Below are 13,305 nucleotides of genomic sequence, written 5' to 3'. Positions count from 1 at the left end.
TATTGAGTAACTTAAGCTGCTTTGCTATACTTGGGCAACTACTCCTAAATTATTCATGTTGGCAGCTGTACTTTATGTGATGTGAGAATATACAATGAAAATGTGGTAAATTAAAACAAATTAAAATAATAAAGAGTATGAAGAATACAAGACACAGACATAGATTGGGTAGATATTTTGTTTTAAGATAGCAGATGGCATACTAACCAACAATAGAGAGAAAACTGGACAAACATTCAAAGGAGAAGTAATGTCAGGTGAGGTTTGTAAAGTTGTTTGAAATATGAAGTTGATGGCATTCCAATAGAAAAGTTTAAAGCTAGAGGCAAAATATTACAAAAGGAACTTGCAAAATAGTTCACAGTATGTCTGTGGAGAATGTGGTTCCCCAAACTGGAATGGCTGTGTGTGTGCATAGGTTCTGGAGGAGTGTGGGACCGCACAAGCATTTGTTAGCTCTGAAGGAAGACTTCGCAAGAAAGCTAAGTAATTCTTCAGCTTTTACATATGCGTAGCTGTTGCTCAAGGCCACCTCTTATTTGGTGCATGATTTTCTATCCATGTACACTATGTGATAAAAAGTATCTGAACACACCGAAAACCATATGTTTTTCATATTAGGTGCATTCTGCTGCCACCTACTGCCAGGTACTTCATATCAGTGACCTCAGTAGTCATTATACATTGTAAGAGAGCAGAATGGGGTGCTCTGTGGAACTCACAGACTTGGAACGTGGTCAGGTAATTGGGTGTTACTTGTGTCATATGTCTGTACGAAAGATTTCCACACTCCAAAACATCCCTAAGCCCACTGTTTCTGTTGTGATAGTGAAGTGGAAACATGAAGGGACATGTACAGCACAAAAGCATACAGGCTGACCTCGTCTGTTGACTGACAGAGCGCTGACAGTTGAAGAGGGTCATAATATGTAATAGGCAGACATCTATCCGGACCATCACACAGGAATTCTGAACTTCATCAGGATCCATTGCAAGAACTATGACAGTTTAGCAGAAGGTGAGAAAACTTGGATTTCATGATTGAGTGACTGCTCACAAGCCACACATCATTCCGGTAAATACCAAATGACGCCTCACGGAAAAATGTTGTGTGGAGTGACGAATCATGCACACAATGTGGTGATCCAATGGCAGGGTGTGGGTATGGTGAATGCCTTGTTAACGTCATGTGCCAGCATGTGTAGTGCCAAAAGTAAAATTCGGAGGTGGTGGTGTTATGGTGTGATCTTGTTTTTTATGGAGGAGGCTTGCACCCTTGTTGTTTTCCATGGCGCTATCACAGCACAGGCCTACATTAATGTATTAAGCACCTTCTTGCTTACCACTGTTGAAGAGCAACTTGGAGGAGGCGATTGCATCATTCAACATGATCAAACACCTGTTCATAATGCATGGCCTGTGTTGGAGTGTTTACACAACAACAACATCCCTATAATGGACTGGTCTGCACAGAGTCCTGACATGAATCCTATAGATAATCTTTGGGATGTTTTGGAATGCCAGCTTCATGCCAGGCTTCACAGACTGACATCGATACCTCTCCTCAGTGCAGCATTCCATGAAGAATGGGCTGCCATTCCCCAAGAAACCTTCGAGAACCTGATTGAACAAATGCTTGTGAGAGTGGAAGCTGTCATCAAGGCTAAGGGTGGGCCAACACCATATTGAATTCCAGCATTACCGATGGACGGCCATGAACTTGTAAGCCATTTTCAGTCAGGTGTCCGGATACTTTTGATCACATAGTATATATTAACATGTCCCTGATGTAAATAGTGCACTATTATGCTGGACTTGAATGTGTTCACGTCAAAGACAAACTGCAGCAGAAATCAGTGGAAGAGCAAAAATAACATTACTCCCATCTAGTCTGAAAACAATGTTTTTCCTAAATAAAGTTGGTTTCCTATTTTGTTTCAACAAAAGCCTCATAAAATTCATACTGAAGGATAATAGTCATGCTGTATTGTGCTATCTGATATTCCAAGATTAACAGTAAGAACTGACAGTGTATGTGACATATAAAGTAAATACAGGGTGGAGAAAAACTGTGACACGAAATTTTAACCCTGGATAGCTGATGCCAATAGGAACCTCTTCTAATTACACTGTGCACAATTTTTAAACTACATAAACTTAGTGCCACACACTCTCTCTCTCCATCCCTGTGTGTGTGTGTGTGTGTGTGTGTGTGTGTGTGTGAGAGAGAGAGAGAGAGAGAGAGAGAGAGAGAGAGAGAGACACCCCACAAATATGCTCATAAAATAATGTATTTTGATATTAGTATGTCCCAGAGCATTAAAAGCACTGACTTCTTTTGATCAGTTGATAATGAATTTATATTACTAAAAGTTTTACTTGTTTTGATAGTTTTCTCGTGACAACACATGAGTGCGAATGCTTTGCCTGCTGGAGACTGCAATGTATCCAAGGCAGCCTGCATGTTCGGTGGTAGTGCACCAGCCTTTCTCTCTGGGGGCGAATCCGCTGGGGTCCCGACACATCCATTGTAATTTCATGATAAGACATACCAGGAACAAACCTGTCAACAGACGTTAGTTTGCATACAGAAAGTCTTTTACAAATTGTGTCAGTCATGAAAAGGGCCTTTTCTATAGCTAGGACATCGTTTAGTTTAAGCAGGTGCCCGAACTGGTGATCCTCTGACGCGACGTGAGCTTGGTAACATCAAATGGTGTTTTTCTGAACTCTTTCAAAGATCCCTGGCATTGTCCTGATGTGATTGGCAGCATGTTGAATGCAATCCATTAATTCCTCTTTGTTTTGAGGTGGTTTGCGTCCAGGTGGGTGAACTAGAAGCTTGAAGAACCCCATAGGAAAAAATCCGATCGCGTGAGGTCTGGTGATCATGGGGGCCATATCCTATGAGCACCTCTGCCAATTACCAGGCTGTCCTAAAGTTCATTTAAATATCCACACAGAGCACAACTGTTATGTGCAGGCACCCCATCATACTGCAACCACATGCATAGCTGTATGTCCACGGGAACATCTTCCAGCAAGCCGACTAGAGTTTGTTGCAAAAAGTGAAGGTAATTTGCCCCGGTAAGTCAAGGAGGTAGACAGACCAGCGCTCAAACAGGTGGTCACCCACAATGTATGCTCAAATTTTGAACAAAATTTGTTTCTGGTGTCCGTAGACATAAGTGGCATGAACATTTCTCTTTGCCCGATAATGAACATTTCGAGTGTTGTAAAGGCCATCCATGTGGAAGGTGCACTCGTCGGTAAACAACACAATAGTGGGGAAGTCAGGATTTTGTGCAACATGTCACAGAAACCACCAGCAAAACCCTAGCCTGTGTTCATAGTTTGCCACAGGATTTAGGTCTTGTACAGGGTGGAAAATAAGTGGATGATAGCTGTCATCCCTCAAAACCCTTCCAGACTAACCAATGAGTGATCCCATGTCGTGTCCAGCTGCTTGAGTACTTGTCATAGGTGCTCCCTCGAAGCACCTGAGAACATTATTTTCAAATGCAGCATCCTGTCATGTTTTCAAGCATCACCGTGATATCCCCCTAATGAGCCTGTTTCACCAAGTTGCCAGTGAATTGTGTAAATGATCGCGGATGTGGGTGGGTCTTACTGGATACCATTCATCATACATTCATCGAGCTTCATGCATGTTACTGTCGGCTAGTCCATAAACAAAAACCATATCTTGTTGTTCTTCAAGCGAATACTGTACTGCCATCCTTACTGTATGACTAAAGTGCAGGTGACGTGTATGTGCTCTGAAGTTAAGCTTATGTGTGAGGTGGAGGCAAACAGCGAGACCTATTTGACACACGCGCATATCACTTTGGGGCAGTGACGGGGCTAGGGATGTTTGTATCTGTGAACCAACAACCATAGCACTGCCCATCAACAGACTAATGGAAACAGGGCAATCCCATGGTCAATCAGAGTCCATGGTGCCAAATTTCCGTAGTTTAAAAATGGTGTGTTGTTGACCTGCACAACATAAGTAGTTTTGGTTCCTACTGGCGTCAGCTATCCAGGGTTAAAATTGTGTGACACAGTTTTTCTCCACCCTGTATACTATACCATGTCATGAGAAATCTTAGCAACCTGATAGCATGTTATCAACACAAAGTTTACAGGTTGAAATACCACCATGAGTCTGCTTGACACAATAATAGGATATGGCTAACGTTCGTCATAAGGACTTCACTGCCCAGACTACACAAGAGCAAAGGGCAGTTACCTCTTGCCATATCCCTCACCCTTCTGGCAGTGGACATCTTGTAGTATGCCCATAGTACCTTGAGAATTTTATTCAGTGTGAAGAGAGAAAAACTAACCCCATTTTTCCCCATTAGAAGTGGCAGGTTACTGGCATTACTTCAAAGGGGAAGAGAACCTGAAGGCTAACCTATGTGCTATCATTGTTATTTATATGTTTTGCACTTCAACTTTGCTACAGAAAAAGATTGATCTTCTGTACTTGGATTTTGTCTATGCATTGTGGTTGATTGAAAGTTCTTGCTACATACATATTTTGTGATATTTAGTTGCCACTATGTGTTACTGTGAAGAAAATGTAGGGTTACTAGTCTGTCTCAATAAAATGAAAATACAATATTATGTTGTTTTACTTGTGTATAAGAAGTATAAACATGTTAATCTAGCTATGAAGCAAATGAACATACTTTTTAACTGACTAATAGTATGTGCAAATCTCTCTCTCTCTCTCTCTCTCTCTCTCTCTCTCTCTCTCCATCCCTCTGTGTGTGTGTGTGTGTGTGTGTGTGTGTGTGTGTGTGTGTGTGTGTGTGTGTGTGGTGAGAGAGACCGCACAAATATGCTCATAAAATAATGTATTTTGATATTAGTATGTCCCAGAGTATTTTGATCAGTTGATACTGAATTTATATTTCTAAAAGTTTAACTTGTTTTGATAGTTTTCTCGTGAGCTTCTTGGTGGATGCTCGTGGGGGTGCAATGCGTGGATGCAGACATTCCGGAGTGCGTGTAATTGTTCCTCCACGTAAAGCAGCAATGCCAATGCGCATCACATGCCGCTATCTCCGCAGGGACAGGTTATCAAATCCACCTCCATTAATGGAAGGGGAGGCACTTGCTAGCAGAATCCTTGAATTAGGACCTGTTGGAGCGAAATTCCTTGGGTAAGTTCCCATTATTCTGTAACTGCAGTGTTGGATTAGATTTGTCATCTACTTTATGACAATTTTTTTTATCTTTGATTGCTGAATTCAATTGCAATTCTTCAAGAAAGAAACTTATTTGTGATAGATAGATTTGAATTCCACTTTTAAATCCTATAAACAGTATGAAATTGAAGCTGACAAATTTGATTGATTTATTATAGTTATATGTGTATATACAAGCCTCAGATTGCTATAGTTTAACTTTACATCTTTTTATGTTTTTCAAAGTTCACAACAGTAGCAGCAAACATTTAGTAGTTCTGAAAATTTTCAAATTTCCTTTGCAGAAAATGGATGATGATTAAAAAATATCTGGCTTTAATTCTTAATCGCCACTCATAATTCCTCTGTGCCCTAAATAGGTCATATTTGTCTTTTCAAGGTACTGCTGTTGAACAATCATATAATTTAGTTTAATTATAAACTGCCAAACATCTGACTATACGGAAGCTGTTATGAACATGTGATCAGTGTGGCGTGTAGTCTGATAAAGCAAACTGTGGTTGGAAACAATTATTTTATTCTTTGTAATCCATACTTTTGAGCACGAATAATGTGTACTGTAATGGGACTAAATGTAATGTTTCATTTTCACTTTATTTGGAATACATAAATTATTTTGCCTTTTTCCATCCAAAGTGCTGCTTGGTCAGTCATACTAAGAGCTGTATTTTATTATTGTCATCATAAGTTATTGTCTAATACATCTTTTTTTGTATGTATTCAGACCAGTGATTATAGAAGTTCCTCACTTTGCCTCACTTCGAGGCAAAGAACGTGAGATTATAATTCTCCGTTCTGACAATGGAGATACATGGAGGGAGCACACACTTGAAGCGAGTGAAGAAGCTGTTCAGGATGTTTTGAATGAAAGTTTTGAAGGAGAAGGCAAGTATACTCTGCTGCAAAGTGAAAGTATAAGAAAGATAAAACAATGCCATGCTATAATGCTAAGTAGTAAGTTCATTTGTGAGAGGACTCCGTAAAGTGAAAGACATAAAGTAACTTATTTACTCAGCAAACAGGAAAACATTCCTCAGGGTGGAATCTGCAAGGCAGAGGTAAAATGGGTGGCATGCAAGAAATGCACAAATGTTGGTGATCAGTACCAGACTCATTTCAGCCATACCTAAACAAGCATCAAGAAAAAATGTAAAATGCAGCCCTTGAGGAACATATATTGGGAAAAGGGAAGAAAAATCAATAGTGTGTTCTCCATAGAAAATATGATGTGAATGTAAATATTGATGGAGGTGGGTGTGTAACAATGAAAAACAGCAGGACTTTATGGAGTTAAACATCTAGCTAGGGGATTAGGCATGTAGAAGGTGGTATACTTAGGGAGAGTAATGTAGTGTCAATTTTTCCTCCAGCTGTATATTCTCTGTTTTGATTACTGATTTGCTTTTTTTCATTGCTGGATGGAAAATACATTGTATTATCAACAAAACAACCAAGAATTGTTTCACTAACTGCTTTTACCCTTATTAGTAGTGCAGAGACTGTAAAATATACAATTCCCTAAAAATAAACCAATTAATTAAAATAGGAATACGGTAATGAGATGAAATTCATTTTTAAACTTTTTCTTCTTTTGCTAATAAGTCATTAATGTTCTTATTGAATATATAATTCTCAGACCTGCTGCGGGTCACATTTTCTAAAGTTCCTCAAGGCAACTACTTGACATTGCCAGGTTGTTGGTACGGTTTACCACTCGCAAGTACATGTAGTAACATAGTTCAGCAGTTCAGCAGCAGAGCTGGGAACCATATATTCACAGATATGCCAAGAAAGCCTGAAGAATCACATATACTCTTCTTGTCTTTCTTTTAGCACAGGCAAGATCTCAGAGGGAAAAAATATTTTTTTAATCATAAGGACTCTTAAATTTCAATATGATCTGTTTTTATGACTGTTATAATCATGAAGTCACTTTTTTCCACCACATATATGATGAACATCTTGTTTCAGAAATGAGCCAACTTGAAGATCTCCATACAAATCGTATAACACGTATTCTTACGGTTGACTTCCCACATTACTTTGCTGTTGTATCTCGAGTGAAGCAGGAAGTGCATGCTATTGGTCCTGAAGGAGGCATGGTGTCCTCAAGTGTTGTTCCCCAAGTACAAGCAGTATTTCCACAAGATGCCCTTACCAAAAAGATCAGAGTTGGAATTCAGGTATGGTAACAAATACAATGATGAAATTTTCAGAATTCGTTAAATTGACAGTGAAAAACTAATTAAAATCCCATGCTATTTTTTTCACTTTGGTGTTTAAAATATGTATGAGTCATCTAGGAATAAGTGTTTCAACAAAGTGTTGTCTAAGTTAAGAACATAAGGGAGCTAATGCCATTGTACTATAATATTTTATTTTTAGATTCTAAAACATTTTTGTCTCCAAAAACAGTCAAATAAAGGCTTTCTGATGAACATATTATTCTCTAACAGTTCCTTTCTTACTCCTTTTGTGTCTGTTAACAGTGACCTCTTTGTTTGTTAGTACTTTTTTCCCATATTACTTCCTATTTATTATTTAAAATTACTGACAGGTTCTTTCAGTTTTGGATCAATTAATTGGCAGAATTTTGTGTAGTAATATTTCTTAACTGTGATAAACGCATGCCACTAAAAACACACAGTAATATCAGTTCAAATGAAAAGATTTACATGGCAATTTATGTGTAATTAATGTTTACAAATCTAACATTGATGAAATCTTTTTGGGCTTCCATTCTGGAGGCTTCATTGAAATTCTGCGATGTTTTAACAAAACCTGAAAAGATTTAATCACAGTGTACTCTGGACATTTTAATTCACATGTAAATCTAACTTTGATCTTTATTTGTACCACTTTTCCATTATTGTATATCGAGGCTGCTTTTTGAAGTGCAACTCTCAGTGGTCTTACTTTTATCTAGTATTTTCCATCTTATTTTTTCCATTCATGTGTGTTGCGAGTTCTGTCAGAAAAAAACCATGTGTTTAGGAGTTTGAAATAGAGTGTATATTGATAAGTATATCTGTCAGCCATTCTGTAACTTTCACTTGATTTTGTTAACTGTTAACTTTCGATTTTTGTCATTTTTAATATTGACAAAATAGTTCATGGGTAAATAGCAAGATGTATGTGTCCAGTGAGCACAATATTTTGCCAAGTGACCATGTTGCCATCATCAAGTGCACTGACAAGCTGTTCTTCAGTGCACCAAATGATGACAACGTGATTGCTTGCCGAATTATTGTGCCTTTTGGATTTTAAAATCCAGCTGTTCACCAGTGAACTATTCTGTCATGAATTATGCCAGGAGAAGCTGAATAAACACAATTTTATTGTTTGCTGTTGCCTTCTTCAGGCTCAACCTATCTCTGCTGATTTGGCAGCAAAACTCCTTGGGAACAGAGTTGCTGTTTCACCTATTGTCACTGTTGAGCCAAGAAGACGAAAATTCCACAAACCAATCACACTGACAATACCTGTTCCACAAGCAGCAAATAAAGGGATGATAAATCAGTATTCTGGAGATGCACCAACACTCAGGTTGCTGTGCAGCATTACAGGTAAAGCATACAGAGGATTTCTGTTTAACGTAAGTATACTAATCGGCTGTGAAAACCTTCATTGTATTTTCATACTGATTATTATTATTATTGTTATTATCATTATTATTATTATTATCATTATTTGTATTTAATGTTCGTTCTGTTGTTAAAATCATAAAACAACATTTTCTGATATTTACAGGTGGAACAACAAGAGCGCAGTGGGAGGATGTTACTGGTTCTACTCCTCTGACATTTGTGAAGGACTGTGTTACATTTACTACAACAGTTTCAGCGCGATTTTGGCTAATGGACTGCAGGAACATAGCAGATGCAACCAAAATGGCAACTGAGCTATATCGTGAATCTATACATCCCCCATTTATGGCAAAGTAATACTATCTTATTTATGAGATTTCCTCATTTTTTCCATTACTGTCCAGGAGTAATCTATTGAAATTCTCTTATTTTACAGATTTGTTGTATTTGCAAAACGAGTTGATCTGTTAGAAGCAAGACTGCGTGTGTTTTGTATGACTGATGACAAAGAAGATAAGACACTGGAACACCAGGAACATTTTACAGAAGTGGCTAAAAGCAAAGATGTTGAGGTAGTCTGTTGGACCTACTGCATGTTACAGAAAACAACCAAAATAATGTTGATGTTAGAAACTCTGTTGGATTTTTTTATTCTTCCTTTATACAGGTGCAAGAAGGGAAGACAGTGTACATTGAATTTGCTGGTAATCTGGTTCCTGTGATGAAGTCTGGTGACCAACTACAAATGGGTTTCAGAGCATTCAAAGAAAATCGTTTACCTTTCACTGTACGAGTAAAAGATCCAGATGAAGATACTGTTGGTAGAATACTTTTTATGAGAGAACCAAAGGTCAGCTATTTCACTAACTTAATATGTTTGCAGAAAAATATCAAGAATTAGGAATGGCCATGTTTTTGTAAGATATTTCATGGTAAAAACAGATTATGTTTAAGCTTTTGTCTGTAATATGTAATATGTTACATATCCCTTTGTGACTTTGCTTTACCATAGGAATATTTTCTTTTCTCTTTAGGTTGCTAAAGGGGAACCAGCTCAAACACCTATTTGTACTCTCAACATAGTGCTACCTGATAATGTTATTCCTGATGCTGGACCATCAGAACCAGACTTGCTGGAACTAGAAAAAAATTACAGTTTCCTTCGAGATGGCATCAGTAAGTAAAAGAAAATTGAAAAAATGTTCTAATTGTTGCACATATTTTGGGTTAATTCCATTCTGCCTCTTACTTTTTTCCTGCAGGAGAATCGTGTATAACATTCTCATTTATATGTACTTTGTATGACGATGATCACTAGTTATGTTGATTTGTGATTCAGTGTGTGCCCAGTTTTTCATTGACACCTAAGAAGACTCCAGTTTTTCTGATTTGTTGCTCTGTGAAATCTCTTTTCTTCTTTTCTGTCTCATTTTCCCTTTAATTGCTCTGAACAACCTCTCCAGTAACTCATGTCTTGACAAGAGCAAAATATTGTGTGTGGTATTCTCAGTACTTATCTCCAGTGCCATTATTCAAAAACATCAATTATTTCTTACTCAGTCCCTCCCATAGCACCAATCTCAAAGTTGTATATCAATAACATAAAAACTGTCACTTTGACTATCAGGATTTTCAGCTGCAGGGAAATATTTCTACACTGATTGTCCTATAACTTATCATTGAGCAAAATGTCTTCAGGTGATTAACATGATAACAAATTTTCATAAAAAAATCCTTCTATCATTTTGGACATTGACATGTTCCTGCTATGTCCTGAGATATTGTATTGAATCTTAAACTCAAATTAATGAGAAAGTTGCATAAAATGTGGAAACAGGTATGCTACACATGCATACTACCATACTGGCCGTGCAGCTTCTAATATCTGCACCATGGTATTTTCATGATAATAAGAATCTCAGCAGCTTGTTTTAGTTTCTTTGATGATTTATATCAGTGATATGCTAGCTCCAGTTGAGAACCATCATTACACATGACACACCTTCTCCAGAACTGAACTACAATGAGGCTTATCAAAGAATTAAACAGCTCCGCTTGTGTACTTCATGATATTCCTTCACCTATCAATGATCTCCTGGAAGTGCTGTTCGTTGTTGAAAAGTGAGTTGACAGTTGCAGATTTACTCTTGGTACAGTCCAGTCTCATTTGATGCCACACCCATTTATTAACAGTATTTACAAAACCAGCTGCTTCCATGCCATTTCAAAATACATGGTTAGTTAGTTTCATGTTGCATGGATCATTTGCACAATAAATCATTATGAAGTGGAATGAGTCACTTTACAAACACGTGACAACTTAATTTTTAAAAATGGCTACATATTGAACATTTATAAAGTGGGTTCTGTAAAAAATAATCTACAGATGTGAGTTAGTAATTCCTACCCACCATATTTTACACATAACAGTAATAGAAATTCTTCTACAGAATAGAAAGAGTTGTCTAAGATAAACTTGAGTTTGTTTTCAAATTTTACTTTGCTATCTGTCGGACATTTTATATCCTTCGGTTATTTATTAAAATTTTTTTGTTGCAGCATTGTGCAGCATTTTTTGTGCTAAAGGTAACCTTAGTATGGAGTAATGAAAGTCATTTTTTCTCCTCCTATTGTAATTAAGCATATCATTGTTCCATTTGAACTGCAGTGAATTACTTATGACAGACTTTGTGAGGGAGTAGGTATATTGTGCAGCAGTAGTCATAATGCCCAACTCTTTAAATAGATATCTACAAGATGGTCATGGGTGTACAACACTTACTACTCTTATGCACATTTTTGAGCATTGAAGACTTTCTTTCTTAAAGATGGGTTACTCTAGAACATTATTCCACATACCATCATTGAATGAAGATACGCAAAATATGTCAAGTTACTAATTTTGCAATGATGCTAAATGCAAATGTGGCTGAAGTATCCAGCGAATAGTCCAATAAGACATGTCAAATCCTAACCTGAATTTTTGTACACACGAAGAAGACAATGAAAGAAATGCGCTGTCAAAATTTTAGCTGCTCAGAGGCCTGCAAGTATTTTGTAAAAAATGTTAAGTTACACATTTTGCCACATGAAGAACAGGTTATAACAGTGGATTGTACCGCCCTGACGACATAGCACATGACTTGGCGAATCCCTCATGCAGCGCCGTGCAGCGGGATTATCCGGAGTTCACAGATACTGATTTTAAGCATCTAAAGCCTGGTTTGCATTGCAGCAAATGGAAGTGAGCACATGCAAATGAGCATTTTCAGAAAATTCACTACCCTTCGTTTGTATATGGGTAGAATTATTTATACTAGAGCAGGGCTTCCCAACCTTTTTAGCTGGCGGACCCCTTCTTCAGTCAAAAATCCACGGCAAACCCCTAGTCAGTCAAGAGCACAGTAACTTTAAATTTCAGAGTGAAACCCATGGAAACTGAAAGCTTCTTAATACAAGTGCCATGTTATCAATGAGCCCCCCCCTCGCCCTCTCCCCCCCCACCCCCCCCCACCCCCCCACCCCCACCCCGAAGTATCAATAGTCTTTGGTTTAGAGCTGAATGAAAACTACTTGAAATTAACGATCCAATTTGAATTCCTACTGTAGCCAGACACTTACTAGTGGATTTACTCCCTTTGTTCAATGCACTATAGCCTGATTAAAATTACTTGGTAATTGAAATTTCACGTGATAGAGCTGTCTTCCTCCAAGAGCAATCAACGTCACGTCCAAACTGTTCGCTGTTGACAAGCTGCCGCTTATGGTCTGTTCACTTGCACTATTCGGCTACTGCTGTGTAAGAAGCACGCATATTTCGTAACAGTCGTATGTGTGTGTGTGTGTGTGTGTGTGTGTGTGTGTGTGTGTGTGTGTGTGTGTGTGTGTGTGTGTGGCTTTTCGTGAAATCCAAAGAAAAATGTTCAAATGTATGTAAAGTCTTCCTTTGGTCATCCTCCCTCCTCATTCATTTCAACTGGAAACTTCCCTTGTTGTGAAGGCGATGGAGAAACTGCACCCTTCTTCAATGATCCTGACTTCAGCCACCGATCCATGTGAGAAGTAATAAACTGGTCAAAAATCGACTTATGAAATAGGTAGTGCACTGACAAAGCAAGTTTAACATTTAATGATGCCTGGAGCCGCATATGTGCCAGCAAGCGCTGTGACTGGTCGACAAAGCTCGCTCCGCGCATGTGTAAAAGGCTTCAGCATCGGCATGAGCCGGCGCACAAACGACCCCCGTATCGTTGCAAAGCAGTCGATCAGAGAATTGGCATTCTCAGGCACTAAACTGTGTATACGTTTTCACGTAGGAACTGCAAAGGCTACTACACGATTTGGTGAAAGATGTCCGCGGATTCCCTAGAAAGAACCGGCGGGCCCTAAGGGGTCTGCGGACCACACGTTGGGAAGCTCTGTACTAGAGGGAATGGAAGAGAACACAAGGTAGCAAACATTGCCTATGAATGCTGTGTTATTAATTTTTTGTTTTTGGA

The 13,305-nt window shown here is 38.4% G+C and overlaps 1 protein-coding gene across 14 annotated transcripts in view; it reads left to right on the top strand.

The window, feature by feature from the left end:
* LOC126346684 (ankyrin-2-like) overlaps positions 1–13,305 on the top strand; it is a 962,838-nt gene that overhangs the window by 897,136 nt on the left and 52,397 nt on the right. For all 14 annotated transcript variants that reach the window (XM_050002221.1, XM_050002216.1, XM_050002220.1 and 11 more), the window contains 8 exons: positions 4,950–5,174; positions 5,944–6,104; positions 7,191–7,402; positions 8,581–8,785; positions 8,970–9,159; positions 9,243–9,378; positions 9,474–9,656; positions 9,841–9,982. In XM_050002221.1, coding sequence (XP_049858178.1) covers positions 4,950–5,174; positions 5,944–6,104; positions 7,191–7,402; positions 8,581–8,785; positions 8,970–9,159; positions 9,243–9,378; positions 9,474–9,656; positions 9,841–9,982 — 1,454 coding nt within the window. The remainder of the gene's footprint in view (positions 1–4,949; positions 5,175–5,943; positions 6,105–7,190; positions 7,403–8,580; positions 8,786–8,969; positions 9,160–9,242; positions 9,379–9,473; positions 9,657–9,840; positions 9,983–13,305) is intronic.

Source organism: Schistocerca gregaria, chromosome 1 (assembly GCF_023897955.1).
Source record: "Schistocerca gregaria isolate iqSchGreg1 chromosome 1, iqSchGreg1.2, whole genome shotgun sequence".
NCBI classification, from domain to species: domain Eukaryota; kingdom Metazoa; phylum Arthropoda; class Insecta; order Orthoptera; family Acrididae; genus Schistocerca; species Schistocerca gregaria.
This window is presented reverse-complemented; position numbering and strand designations above follow the sequence as displayed.